The 13,976-nt window shown below is 43.0% G+C and overlaps 1 protein-coding gene across 1 annotated transcript; it reads right to left on the reverse strand.

Annotated features, from left to right (window-relative positions):
* Window positions 1–999: 999 nt before the first annotated feature.
* LOC115170998 (proline-rich protein 15-like protein A) lies at window positions 1,000–9,441 on the reverse strand. The gene is made up of 2 exons (XM_029727430.1): window positions 9,154–9,441; window positions 1,000–2,755 (listed from the first exon to the last, which is right to left on the reverse strand). Exon 2 carries the CDS (start codon window positions 2,700–2,702, stop codon window positions 2,379–2,381), a length of 324 nt encoding a protein of 107 aa, XP_029583290.1. The 5' UTR covers window positions 2,703–2,755; window positions 9,154–9,441; the 3' UTR covers window positions 1,000–2,378.
* Between the last annotated feature and the right edge of the window lie 4,535 nt (window positions 9,442–13,976).

A 13,976-nucleotide genomic window follows, 5' to 3' on the forward strand; every position in this document is an offset into this window, starting at 1 on the left:
ACGCTCCTTTTCCTTTTTGTCAATGTGCCTCTTCAGTGTCATTCATTCTATTTTGTCATCCCTTGTTGCTCCTCAAATTAACTTCTCCCCTTATCTCTGTCTTTCTTTCTTTCTTTCTTTCTCTCTCTCTCTCTATCTTTCTCTGTCAAAGGAGTTTTGCTTATGGCTCTGATTTCCCTGCCTCATCACTGCCCTCTGGTGGTAGTCGATTGCCATAGCAGACTTGTAAAATGTTGGCTCATAGCCATAGGATATTTTATTGTACAAGTGTATTAAATGTATGACATTATATTTTAATGTACAGGATATTCCATCCCTTATAATCCCTAATATAATTACAATTTCGATCATAGTAGGACTACCTACACACCTGATAAGCCCGGATATGCAGGTCCAAAGCACAGTATTAGTATCAAAATGGCATGTATCAATATTTTATAACTGATACATAGTATAAGTTGTTAATTGTGTATTGTTTTATGTTCCAGAAGGGTTCATGGGAATTAACAGTTTGGGATCCACTGCCATAATAGACACTGCCTAGCAGGGTTGGGAATTGACCCCAACCCTTCTGCCAAGATCGAATGTGCCAACTTTGAGATAAACATTGGCCTTGTTCCCAATAGAGGGCATCATTAACCATTTTATCAACAAAGCCCCATATACTACCCACCACTGTGACCTGTATGCTCTCGTTGGCTGGCCCTCACTACATATCCGTCGCCAAACCCATTGGCTCCAGGTCATCTATAAGTCTTTGCTAGGTAAAGCCCAGCCTTATCTCAGCTCACTGGTCACTATAGCAACACCCACCCGTAGCATGCGCTTCAGCAGGTATATAGATTTTTCTATTTTTCTTTTCTTCTGTGTTGTTGACTGTACATTTGTTTATGTGTAACTCTGTGTTGTTGTTTTTGTTGCACTGTTTTGCATTATCATTATCATCCTATAAGAGGCAATAGAATGAGTTCACAGTAACACAAGAAAGAACCTTAAGTGTTTCAATGAAATCAGATATATATTTTATTTATAAAACAAGTCTGTATTTATTTTACAAAATTATTCAAAATGTACAGCACAATTTCAATGAAAGGGATTTTTGTAATTAAGTGTAGAAGGTGAAAATTAAATGAAAGATACTTTTTCAGTCTTTGTATCTCGTGTGTAGATTTAGCAAAGATGGTGGATAAATGAAGATAGTTCACCCAGGCCTTTTACCATCGAAAATAAATAGTCAGTTCCGGTCTCCTTAACTGGGTGTGTCTCTCATAGCCACCAATGCAATAGCAACTGGGTCTGGTCTACTTACAGTACTTCATTGACTTTCATTGAACCAGAAAAAAAACAGCAAGTGGAGTGTCTCGCTTCCTCTTCCATCTCTGGTTTTGGTTTGGCTTCAGTGTCTACCAATATCTTGAAAAGACTGCTGCAAATACTAAAGCAACACTGTAGAAATGCATAGAACTTATGTTGAAACCTTGCAGTCTATCTATGAAGCAGTCCTTGACTTTTACATTAGAAAGTGCAATTCAAAGAAAAACTGAAATCTTTGTCTAGTTTGAGGTTCAATTCTAAAGGGATAGAGAAGTCTACCGGTATTTTTTTTTTAAAGTTTAAAATAAAATAAAAAAAACAGAAAATATACTTTTAAAACTCAGGTTAGTTTTAGAACAATTGATTTTGGAACAATTGATTTTTGAGGTGACATGTTTATGAATGACACATGACACAGTCTGTCGCTATGGAAACTAGTCGACCTCCAACAGTCGGTACCCATGTCCTCTAGGTCATAAAGCTGTTATGCAAACCTCTGTTTCATACGTTACCTATTTGCTTTGTACAGATGAGAAACTTAGCAACACCAGTAAAGTACACATTCTGTACCGTACAATGACTGCACAGTGTAATATGCATGCCTTGAAACTCCTCCCTGTTCCTGTGATCTGTTGAATATTTAAGAGATGACTAATAGCACCTCATTAAAGGTAGTCTGTTTATGTAAACATGGCCTAGGTATGAAGCAGACAGACAGGGGAGAATCAGGTGTCCCATTCTTCCACTGCTCCACTGATTATAGATGGAAGAGACGGAGAGTGTGATACTCAGATGCATACAAAGACTCCCAGTCAGTCGCACATTTATAGGGAATAAAGAACAGAGATCTCTGGCTGGATTGACACAGATGACATGTCCCAATGGGATGCACTGTCTTTCATCTCTGTGTGTGTTACTGAGTGTGATTGAGGGCACCGTGTGAAATGGTGTGACCAACGAGGTACAGACAGAGAACGTCTTCTGTTTGAGTGTTAGTTTAATAGAGAAAGCCATGAATTTTTGGTGTGTATGCATGTGTGTGTGTGTGAACTTTGTTTCCCAGCTCAGAGGTTCTCGTTGCTAGGCTCGTGACCAGGGAACAGATCGGGGGTTTCTGCTAACGTGGCCCTGACCTTCTTCTTCTCTTTAAAACGTCCTGAGTGGGACACTTTGACATGGCGTCCCTTGGTGGTGGTCTTATCCACTATCCTCTCCAGACGGGCGTTCAACTGGCTGTCGTCTGTGGCGCCCTCTACTGGCCCGGGGGCTCCACCGTGGGGTGTGGTGTTGCTGCCGTACTCCGCTGGGATCTCGTACAGAACCTTGGGCTCGGACTTCTTCTTACGGAGGAAGGTCAGCTTCCACCAGCCAGGCGACGGGTCAGCCATGACCACACACACAGAGAGAGAGGAGGGAGAGCGGGATGGAAGAATGGAGGGGCCTTGAGTTGGTGTAGGGAGAAAAAGAGCGAGAGAAGTTTAGTAATCAGTTAGTAGCTCCCAACGTTTACAATGAAGATGGATCAGACATGAGTCATGACCTCTCAGAGAGAAGAGTGAGAGAGGGAGGGAGAGTTACATAAATCCCCGTACTACTCCCTTCCCATTCACCGTTCAAACTCCTGCCACACCTCTTACCATAAGCCCTAACCACAGTAACCTGACTCCCAACACCGCCCAGCTCAGATCGATCTGTGTCAGGGGGAACGGACTGAGCTCTCCTGAATATTTCAGGGGAACTCAATAGGCACCATATGGTGGAGTGGTGACAGGGCACCGCTGGTGATTGGGTTACTCCTATTGTGTGTTGGCCAAGCTAAACGTGCTGGCTGCTAATACAGCGCCTCATATTTCAGCTAAACCCTTTCTACGATGGGGTAACACTCACGGGTTGCCCAATCTCTGGTACTGAGGTGCTGCTCTTTGAATAGCAAGCGCCGTGTTAACATTGTCACTACTTCTGCCACTACTACTGCCCTTATCAACCCCTCTACCATTGTCACTACTTCTGCCATTATCAATCCCTCTACCATTGTCACTACTTCTGCCACTACTACTGCCATTATCAATCCCTCTAACATTGTCACTACTTCTGCCCTTAACAACCCCTCTACCATTGTCACTACTTCTGCCATTATCAATCCCTCTACCATTGTCACTACTTCTGTCATTATCAACCCCTCTACCATTGTCACTACTTCTGCCATTATCAATCCCTCTACCATTGTCACTACTTCTGCCATTATCAACCCCTCTACCATTGTCACTACTACTGCCATTATCAATCCCTCTACCATTGTCACTACTTCTGCCATTATCAATCCCTCTACCATTGTCACTACTTCTGCCACTACTTCTGCCATTATCAATCCCTCTACCATTGTCACTACTTCTGCCATTATCAATCCCTCTACCATTGTCACTACTTCTGTCATTATCAACCCCTCTACCATTGTCACTACTTCTGCCACTACTACTGCCATTATCAACCCCTCTACCATTGTCACTACTTCTGTCATTATCAACCCCTCTACCATTGTCACTACTTCTGCCACTACTACTGCCATTATCATTCCCTCTACCATTGTTGCCACCACTATCACAATAGATATGACTACTACTACAACGACTACTGCTAATGCAAGCCTGAGACTGGGGTTAGTTCCATTCTGATGCAGTCATTTCTGATAATTAATATACTTCTTTTTCCAGCTGAAATTCCCCTGGCCTTGGTTCAAATCCAACCAGTCATTAGAATAATTCTTTCAACAGGGACTTTCAGTTTAGTGTTTCATCTCAATGGACGTTTCCCTGTTAGGACGAGACAGAAAAGTACCCTGGTGTTAGCAAGCGAAAAGCTTTTTAAACTCCAGGTAAACCGTTCTGCAAACAAACATCAAAGGCACCTCCAGAAGTCATGTGTTCTGTAGTGTGTCGGTGCAGGTTAAGTGCTCCTGCTCGGACTGTAAAAGTCGTGGGAGAGTTTGGCTGCTCATTGTGTAATACAGGCAGAGCAGGTTGTATTGTCTGTCCTGTGGGTTTCTACACAAGTAAACCTCCCCACTTTAGCAAACATGTACTGTACTGATTTACCAGCACACATACTATATCAACACAAATGGACATCTAGAACATGAAGATCAGACTAACTATGTGAAGCGCAGACAAAGGCGAACACACACGTGCAAATGGAGGGACACACATATAGCAAACACATGTAGTAAATGTAAAAATAGACACGTGCGGGAGCGCGGGCGTGCACACACACACACACACACACACACACACAAACATACACAAACACATACTGCTCTGCCCTCGCTGCACACAGATAAAGCCTCTGCTTTGTGCCACTCTCCCCCCAGAAGAAGGGAGTAGGCTGTTACCCGCCGATCGCCTAGCAACGCTGTGGAAATTTCCATAGAATATGCTAATGTAATTTTGGTGATCTGTTCAGGTGCTGATCAGTGGTGGAAAAAGTACCCAATTTTCATACTTGAGTAAACGTAAAGATTCCTTTTAAAAAAATGACTCTAGTGAAAGTCACCCAGTAAAATCCTACTTGAGCAAAAGTCTAAAAGTATTTGGTTTTAAATGTACTTAAGTATCAAAAGTAAAAGTATAAGTGATTTAAAATGTCTTATATTAAGCAAACCAGACGACACGGTGTTCTTGTTTTTTTTATTTACGGATAACCAGGGGCTCAGTCCAACACTCTGACATAATTTACAAACTAAGCATTTGTGTTTAGTGAGTCCACCAGATCAGAGGCAGTAGGGATGACAATGGAGGTTCTCTTGATAAGTGCATGAATTTGACAATTTTCCTGTCCAGCTAAGCATTCAAAATAAATTCAAAAAGTCATATATATATATTAAGTCATATATTATATACATTTTATATATATATATATATATACTCAAGTATGAAAATTGGGTACTTTTTCCACCACTGATCAGCACCTGAACAGATCACCAAAATTACATTAGCATATTCTATGGAAATTTCCACAGCGTTGCTAGGCGATCGGCGGGTAACAGTCACCAGAACCAGTGGTGTAAAGTCCTTAAGTCAAATATTATATACATTATATATATACATTATATTATATATATACCTCCATTGTCATCCCTACTGCCTCTGATCTGGTGGACTCACTAAACACAAATGCTTAGTTTGTAAATTATGTCAGAGTGTTGGACTGAGCCCCTGGTTATCCGTAAATAAAAAAAACAAGAACACCGTGTCGTCTGGTTTGCTTAATATAAGACATTTTAAATCACTTATACTTTTACTTTTGATACTTAAGTACATTTAAAACCAAATACTTTTAGACTTTTGCTCAAGTAGGATTTTACTGGGTGACTTTCACTAGAGTCATTTTTTTAAAAGGAATCTTTACGTTTACTCAAGTATGAAAATTGGGTACTTTTTCCACCACTGATCAGCACCTGAACAGATCACCAAAATTACATTAGCATATTCTATGGAAATTTCCACAGCGTTGCTAGGCGATCGGCGGGTAACAGTCACCAGAACCAGTGGTGTAAAGTCCTTAAGTCAAATATTATATACATTATATATATATATATATATATATATATATATATATATATAATGTATATAATATTTGACTTAAGGACTTTACACCACTGGTTCTGGTGACTTTTGGCCTGATAGCTGAGGGTTGGGTTTGGGTGTGTAGATGAACAAGCAGAAGCCAAGACAGATTTTTTTCTCTCATGACAAAACAACCGATACACTTGGTCAACATGTTAATGTTTGAGTTCCTTTGACTGGTTTCCTGCCAGGGTGAAACGTTCAGAGGCAAAGATAGTCTGGGTGTCTTTTTTATCTGCCTCAGCATAATAGTCTGTCTAAGATATGTCTAGTCTTAAATATCTGGCTTTATGTGGAATCATTTCCTGTTTACAGTTGATATTTTACTGGTCAATTGTTATTCAACCTAACATATTTGTAATGATAAATTGCTTATCTGGGTTTACTAACACATATGTCAGTCACCGGACTTTGTAGTACTGCCCTATGTGTGGGTGGTTATCTTACAGTCAAAGTGCAACCCATTTTATGACCCTTCTCAAGCGGTTTTCCTCATTAGTTCTATTTACCATTATATTGCCCATTATATTGCCCATTATGTTGCCCATCGTAATGCCAGTCAGTCAGTGACATTCAACACAGCTCATTCTCAGGTCATCCACGCGGTCTGTCTTTCCGTCATTCCTAGATTTCCCATTTCACACCCTCCTCAGAGCAGAACATCGGTCAAGTAGCGGGACCATGTCCTGGACCAGTCGTTGGTACAGCCAGTTGTCCAGCTCAGCAGACAAGGTTACTTCCAGTAAAAATCCAAGTACTGAGTTGGTTTAAAATGATGTCATGAGGAATTCCATAAGAAAACATGAAATCTCCATTTTAGAGAATCATTCATTTTATGGCTGTGTTGCGTCGCTATTTGGAATGGCCAAAGGCTAGGCCAGAGGCAATCCCTTCAAGGTAACAACGATCATGTCCATATTCCTCATCCAGAAAAATCGATCAAACAAACATAATCACAATTTCACTCCATTACAGGTAGTAAACCTGCACTTGGAGCCCAGATTTCTAGTGAGACTCTGTAGCAATCCTTCCAGTCACGTGGAAAGTCTACGTTACGGTAAACATCCACCTGTGTGTGCAGGCCGGGGTTAACGCCACTGATAGGAAAGTCACCTTTGGTGATAACTCTGTCTGCAATAAAACCTATAGCTCCATTCCCATGCTAACGTTGGACTCTTATCTGGGAATTCCAATATTTAGGAAATGTGGAGCGTGGTCAAACATGAGGGGAAAGTCCCTTAAAATTACAACCTCACTTCTCATGCATCTGTCAAACTACTGCGTTAAGCAGGCTTTGACACAACGGTGGCCGACATGCTGGGCATTAGGGCAGTGGTCATTCCCTCTAAGGATATACTACACGTGTTTTGGTATGTGTTAAATTGATGCCGTGACTAAGATTATACTTATTACTTATTAGCGAAGAGTAAGACGTCAAGGCGAGTTACGCAAATGATGGTGTCATGTTGGTATATTACAGCTGACATAGTTAGTGGGAGCATTGTATTAAATCCATACGAATGTAGACACATTGACATACGGTCACCAAGGTACAGTGCAATCAGTTAGGTGCAGTGTGTGCTAACAGCTTCGTGTTTACTCAGTGTGTGTATGGTCAAAAGGCTCAGCGTTCAAAGGTCCTTATTGCTAACTGGAGGGGCCCAAGGAAGCCTATTGTGTCTGAAGTCCACTCTCAGTCAGTTTAAGAGGTGTCCACCTGAATTAAGTATGTTGCGTGAATAGTGCAGTAAGCACAATATTTGACGTTGTGGAGAAAGATACAACAAGCTCTTCAATTTTGATCATCCATATTTTGTCATTGCAATCTTGCTGTACATCTGGCAAAATGTTGTTAATTGTGTACTGTCAAGATACAGCTTAGGGTGTGTGTGTGTGTGTGTGTGTGTGTGTGTGTGTGTGTGTGTGTGTGTGTGTGTGTGTGTTCACAAGAATAGTAAACAAACAAAAATGTTGTTGGTCCCCACAAGCTTAAATGCTATTGGTTGGGGGTTTAGGGTTAAAGTTAGAATTAGTCTTATGGTTACGTTTAGGGTTAGGAGCCTGGGTTAGTTTTAGGGTTAGGAGCCTGGGTTAGTTTTAGGGTTAGGAGCCTGGGTTAGTTTTAGGGTTAGGAGCCTGGGTTAGTTTTAGGGTTAGGAGCCTGGGTTAGTTTTAAGGTTAGGAGCCTGGGTTCGTTTTAGGGTTAGGAGCCTGGGTTAGTTTTAGGGTTAGGAGCCTGGGTTAGTTTTAGGGTTAGGAGCCTGGGTTAGTTTTAGGGTTAGGAGCCTGGGTTAGTTTTAGGGTTAGGAGCCTGGGTTAGTTTTAGGGTTAGGAGCCTGGGTTAGTTTTAGGGTTAGGAGCCTGGGTTAGTTTTAGGGTTAGGAGCCTGGGTTAGTTTTAGGGTTAGGAGCCTGGGTTAGTTTTAGGGTTAGGAGCCTGGGTTAGTTTTAAGGTTAGGAGCCTGGGTTCGTTTTAGGGTTAGGAGCCTGGGTTAGTTTTAGGGTTAGGAGCCTGGGTTAGTTTTAGGGTTAGGAGCCTGGGTTAGTTCTAGGGTTAGGAGCTAGGGTTAGTTTTAGGGTTAGGAGCCTGGGTTAGTTTTAGGGTTAGGAGCCAGGGTTAGTTTTAGGGTTAGGAGCCTGGGTTAGTTTTAGGGTTAGGAGCCTGGGTTAGTTTTAGGGTTAGGAGCCTGGGTTAGTTTTAGGGTTAGGAGCCTGGGTTAGTTTTAGGGTTAGGAGCCTGGGTTAGTTTTAGGGTTAGGAGCCTGGGTTAGTTTTAGGGTTAGGAGCCTGGGTAAGTTTTAGGGTTAGGAGCCTGGGTAAGTTTTAGGGTTAGGAGCCTGGGTTAGTTTTAGGGTTAGGAGCCTGGGTTAGTTTTAGGGTTAGGAGCCTGGGTTAGTTTTAGGGTTAGGGTTAGGAGCCTGGGTTAGTTTTAGGGTTAGGGTTAGGAGCCTGGGTTAGTTTTAGGGTTAGGAGCTAGGAGCTAGGGTTAGTTTTAGGGTTAGGAGCTAAGGCTAGGTTTAGGGTTAAGGTTAGGTTTTCAGGTTAAGGTTAAGGTTAGGGTTAGGGTTAGAGGCTAGGGAAAATAGGATTTTGAATGGGACTGAATTGTGTGTCCCCACAAGGTGATTGTACAACACTCTGTGTGTGTGTGTGTGTGTGTGTGTGTGTGTGTGTGTGTGTGTGTGTGTGTGTGTGTGTGTGTGTGTATGCAATATCCTCACCTGTGTATATGTAGCGATCTGGAGGCGACCTTCCTCCCAAAGCGTAATAGTTTATGGGAGAAGCCCTGCTAGGAAAGCCAAATTCATTGATTCAAATATCAGATCATTCCCACTCCAATATCCACTCCAGAATCCTCTTCCACTCTTATCCTTTTACTGCTATCCTTCCCTTCGTCTTCTTCGTCCTCCCCCGTTCAGTCTATTCTCTCTCTCTCTCTCCCTCTCTCTCTCTCTCTCTCTCTCTCTCTGATAGCTAGGTGTAGAGCTACAGGTGCAACCTTTGTCCCTCCTCCTGTCACACAAATACACACTCAGCTGAGTTGAACACTATAGACCCCGCCCACTGGGACTTGGGTAAACACAACCAGGGTGACAGTGAGACGAGAAGAGCATAGATAGACGCTCAATAGATCCGCTTGGCTTATGACATGTTCTGCCAAATCACTCTGCCAACACGTTCGCCGTGTCTGCTGGTTCAGTCAGACAGAAGGCTTGTTAACACCAACTATGTAAAGCCTTGCAAGGTTAGAGAGGACGACCGTTGTTTATGGTTATACCCGGAGATCTGCCCCGCCCTTAGATATCATGTTGTATCCATGTGGATTTTCATCACGCCTGGCGTTCTAGTTTTCAACACTCCCTCAGAAGTAGGACGTTGGTTAATATGTAACCAAAAGGCTTAGCCCTCGGATGCATTAAGGAAGGAAGTCCATCTCTATGGCTTCAATTTGTATGGGCATCAGTGTTGGATGTTAACGTGTTGTTTGGAAGCTCTTGGATACATAAACCACACGTGTATCAATATCGCTCACCTGAATATACAGCACACACGTTCAGACACATACAACGACGAGGCAAAAAATATATATTCTGTCTTTTTATTCAGTGGGTAAGACAGCAGAAGTCTCGTACAACCCTCTGCCAATATCCCCAAAAAGTGAAACCTAAGCGGACACAAACGTCAGCTACACAATAAAACAATCTCCAAGACAGCTTGTGAGAAGGCTTGAAACTGGCAGATCACATGTCATTTTGAAAACATCCTTATGAACCAAAATGGCTGCCATAAAACCAAAGAGGCCTATATAACCTAGCTCATCTCTCCCCACAAGCCTAGAGAGCATAGCTCCTTGTGTCCAGCTCCAAGTAGTCAACCATCTGTTTGCTAAGGCCCATAAACCTGTGATCATGTGATACGTGTCTCTAGAAGGGCGATATGGACAAACAACACAATCAAGGCGTGTCTTTTGGCTGAACGTGTTCGTTGTTTCATATACATGTTTCGCCAGTGACTTTCCCTGAAGCATAAGGGCGACCGTGGGCACGTACAGTTCTTCTGACTACTACTTACATTATGTAGGCTACAACTTGAACTAACACAGATATGAACACGCTATCCTATATCACAGTATCATGTTATGACTATCTGAGATCTACAATAATACGGTTAGTTGACATAGCGTTATGAGCATTATGAAAGATCAGATTGAAGAGGGAGGAAATAGGCCTGAGCAGCGCCCCTGTCCTATCATTCTCTGCCACGGGCGCATCATGTAAAACTCCCAACATTGCCATGCTTAGATTTCAAGCATATCTCAGCTTCATATCAGTTCGCATGTTCCGGGCAGAAGTGGTCATGCTCCCTCCCTCCTTTTGTCTGATCTCATCTCTGTCTCTCCCCCTTTCTGGGATAGGCTGGGCGTGTGTCTCAGCAGTGTTTTATTGGCAGATGCATGGCAGATGCCTGGACAACAAACACAATTGAAAGGGACACACCATCCCAACAACGCTATCGTTTACCAGCGCTGCACAAGAGTTCACATGGCTCTACACATACTGTTCCTTCTGACCTCTGACCCCAAATGAGTGTTTCAGTTCTTCAAACCAATAGATGTTTGGAGAAGGAGGTCACATGTGTGTTAGAGAGGGGCAGAGAGGAGGAGAATGATTATTTTACATTTTAGAAGACGCTGTTATCCAGAGCGACTTACAGTAGTGAATACATACATTTTTTTTGTTTTTGTTGTACTGGCCCCCCGTGGGAATCGAACCCACAAGCCTGGCATTGTACACACCATGCTCTACCAACTGAGCCACAGGGAAGACCCTAATCTATGCATAGTCACTTTACCCCTACCTACATGTACAAATGACCTCAACTAACCTGTACCCCTGCACATTTACTCGATACCGGTACCCCCTGTATATAGCCTCGTTATTGTTATTTTATTGTGTTCTCTTTTATTTTATTTTTGACTTTAGTTTATTTAGTAAATATTTTCTGAAATCTCTTTCTTGAACTGCATTGTTGGTTAAGGGCTTGTAAGTAAGCATTTCACAGTAAGGTCTACACCTGTTGTATTCGGCGCAAGTGACAAATACAATTGGATTTGATTTGAACTTCAAGGTGACAGGGGCCTTAGACAGACAGCAGCACGAGGCCCTACAAACGGAGCCTCGTTTCTGACGGTTGATCACAGAAAGCACAAAACAATTCTGCTCTGGTCTGTACCTGGGTGGGGAAAATGGGAGTGAACTTGACCTCTACGACTGGGTCCTAGTTGATGATATTTGTTTGGTTTACCTGGTGGATAACAAGAGAGCTGGGGGGGGGGGGGGGAATAAATCGTAGACACAATGTCATTCACTCGTGAGAGAAGATCTGATTAAATATCACTTGTAATCAAACAGTAACGTTGCCGTTCGTTGATGCCAATTTGACATGACTGTTTGCTGCGACTGGATGAACAACTCTATGTGAAAATATAGTCAAGTGCACACGCAATGAGATGTTCATTCAAAGCAGGCACCCCGTATAGAACTGCAACGACGTAGATAAGCAAATACGTTCCGGCATCAATCACAACTGGCTCGCAGATAAAGGAAAGCCGTGCCACCGAGCCAAACGGAAGATTCTTTCCTGTCAAACTGATTCTACGTACAGTATAATCTACCTGTCAACCTACTAGAGAAACTGGCGCTATCGCACTGTACAGCCATGTCGATACAATATGCACTGTGTTTTACACTAGATAGGTGTTATTCTTGTCCTTTTGCCTGTGTGAGTGTCTGTAGTGTTTGGATTTTTGTTATGTTGTTGGTTAAGCATGTGTTGTTAGGCGTTGTCTGCCAATAATCAACCAGTGGGTGGGTATAAATAGTTTATTGAGTTTGAAGTGGTTTTTGCAACAGTACCTCCTTGTGGACAGAGACTAGAACTGCGCATACACACAACGACAGAAGAGACATTGCAAAGATTCCATCACATTGCCCCCCCCCCCAAAAAAAGCAATGTGACCTCTCTAAAAAAAACTGTAATAGTCTATCTTTATAATCTACTACTGATGCCAGACTAGGCATTTGGGGCAGGGCATTTGGGTCAAATATGTCCTTAGTACAACAAGCCCCACTAGCAATAGAGACTATCAAATAGCATGTCACCTGATGTAGTACTCACATTACCCAGCAGAGGGCATCCAACCAGCATTGTACATGACATCACTGGGCTCTCTGCCATCACACACAGGGCTGGCACTCTGCCATGGCAGTAACTTCACTCGCGCTGTCCTGCTGGTGGCAGACCTCTAAAGCGATTAGGCCGCGCTGCTCTCTGGCGCTAGGAAACCTCCATGGCACCTCCGTGCTGCTCTCCCATGTGGGACGTTGGCTGTGGGTCCACCGGGTCAGTCTAGCACAGCTAGAAACTCTGGGTCCTGGTCCAAGTCTTGGGGAGCGTCCTACAGACTTACAGACTACAGTCCATTGGTTGCTAGTGGGGCTTGTTGTACCACGACGCCGACTGATGACAGGAGAAGAGCCAGGTTGAATATGTTGGCTGTTTTTCTTTTTTCTCGTACCAATAGCTGTTGTCTCCGCAAACGAGATGGTTGAAGTTGTGAAGGGAGTCTTAAGTAACACTGTCACCCTGTGGTCTTACCCTATCGTTGCAGGGAAGCTGATCAGATGGGTACAATGGTTTGAAAGGTTTTTGTGCTGTCTTTGTTTGCGGTAGTACGGGGATAGGACACCAGGTGGCAGTTGAGCATATTTACACTCAAAACCTCGTGATTTCATAATAACAGTGGAGAATGTTCTGTATATTTTAGGATTCAGACACACCGTTTAGAAATACAGAATTCTACTCAATCAGAGGAAACAGCAGTGAAGAACAATGGGTGGATCATTGGTAGAATAATGAAGAGGGAGAGTGATGTTTATTTATTTTCCCTTTTGTACTGTAATTATTTGCACATTATTTACAGCACTGTATATAGCCACAATATGACATTTGACATGTCTCTATTCCTTTTGAACTTTTGTGAGTGTAATGTTTACTGTTCATTTTTTATTGTTTATTTCAGTTTTGTTTGTAATCTATTTCACTTGCTTTGGCAATGTAAACATATGTTTCCCATTCCAGTAAATCCCTTTGAATTGAGAGAGAGAGAGAGAGAGAGAGTGAGGAGAGAGGTGCTCTGTAAATGTGATTCTGACGGAGGGCTGTCCCCTTAAGCACAATGTAGCCCCCTTCACTCTCCTCTCTCGCTCTCCTTCCCCTCTCTCCTCTCGCGTGCGACTCCATTTTAATTTCACAGCAGAGAGGGCTTAATTCATGGCAGTGGGGACCCCAGTGCCACCCCCCCTCTCTCTCTCTCGCTCTCTCTCTCTCTCTCTCTCTCTCTCTCTCTCTCTGTCAAGCAGGACACTCAAAGCACTGTTACATCCTCCTGCTTCCCTCCATCCCTCCTTCCCTCTCTTCATGCCCACCCCATCCCTCCTTCCCTCTCTTCATGCCCACCCCATCCCTCCTTCCCTCTCTTCAG

This window comes from Salmo trutta, chromosome 32 (genome assembly GCF_901001165.1).
Source record: "Salmo trutta chromosome 32, fSalTru1.1, whole genome shotgun sequence".
In the NCBI taxonomy this organism is placed as follows: domain Eukaryota; kingdom Metazoa; phylum Chordata; class Actinopteri; order Salmoniformes; family Salmonidae; genus Salmo; species Salmo trutta.

Coding starts and splice junctions, on each gene's coding strand:
- LOC115170998 (XM_029727430.1), bottom strand. CDS start 2,702: ATGGCTGACCCGTCGCCTGGCTGGTGGAAGCTGACCTTCCTCCGTAAG.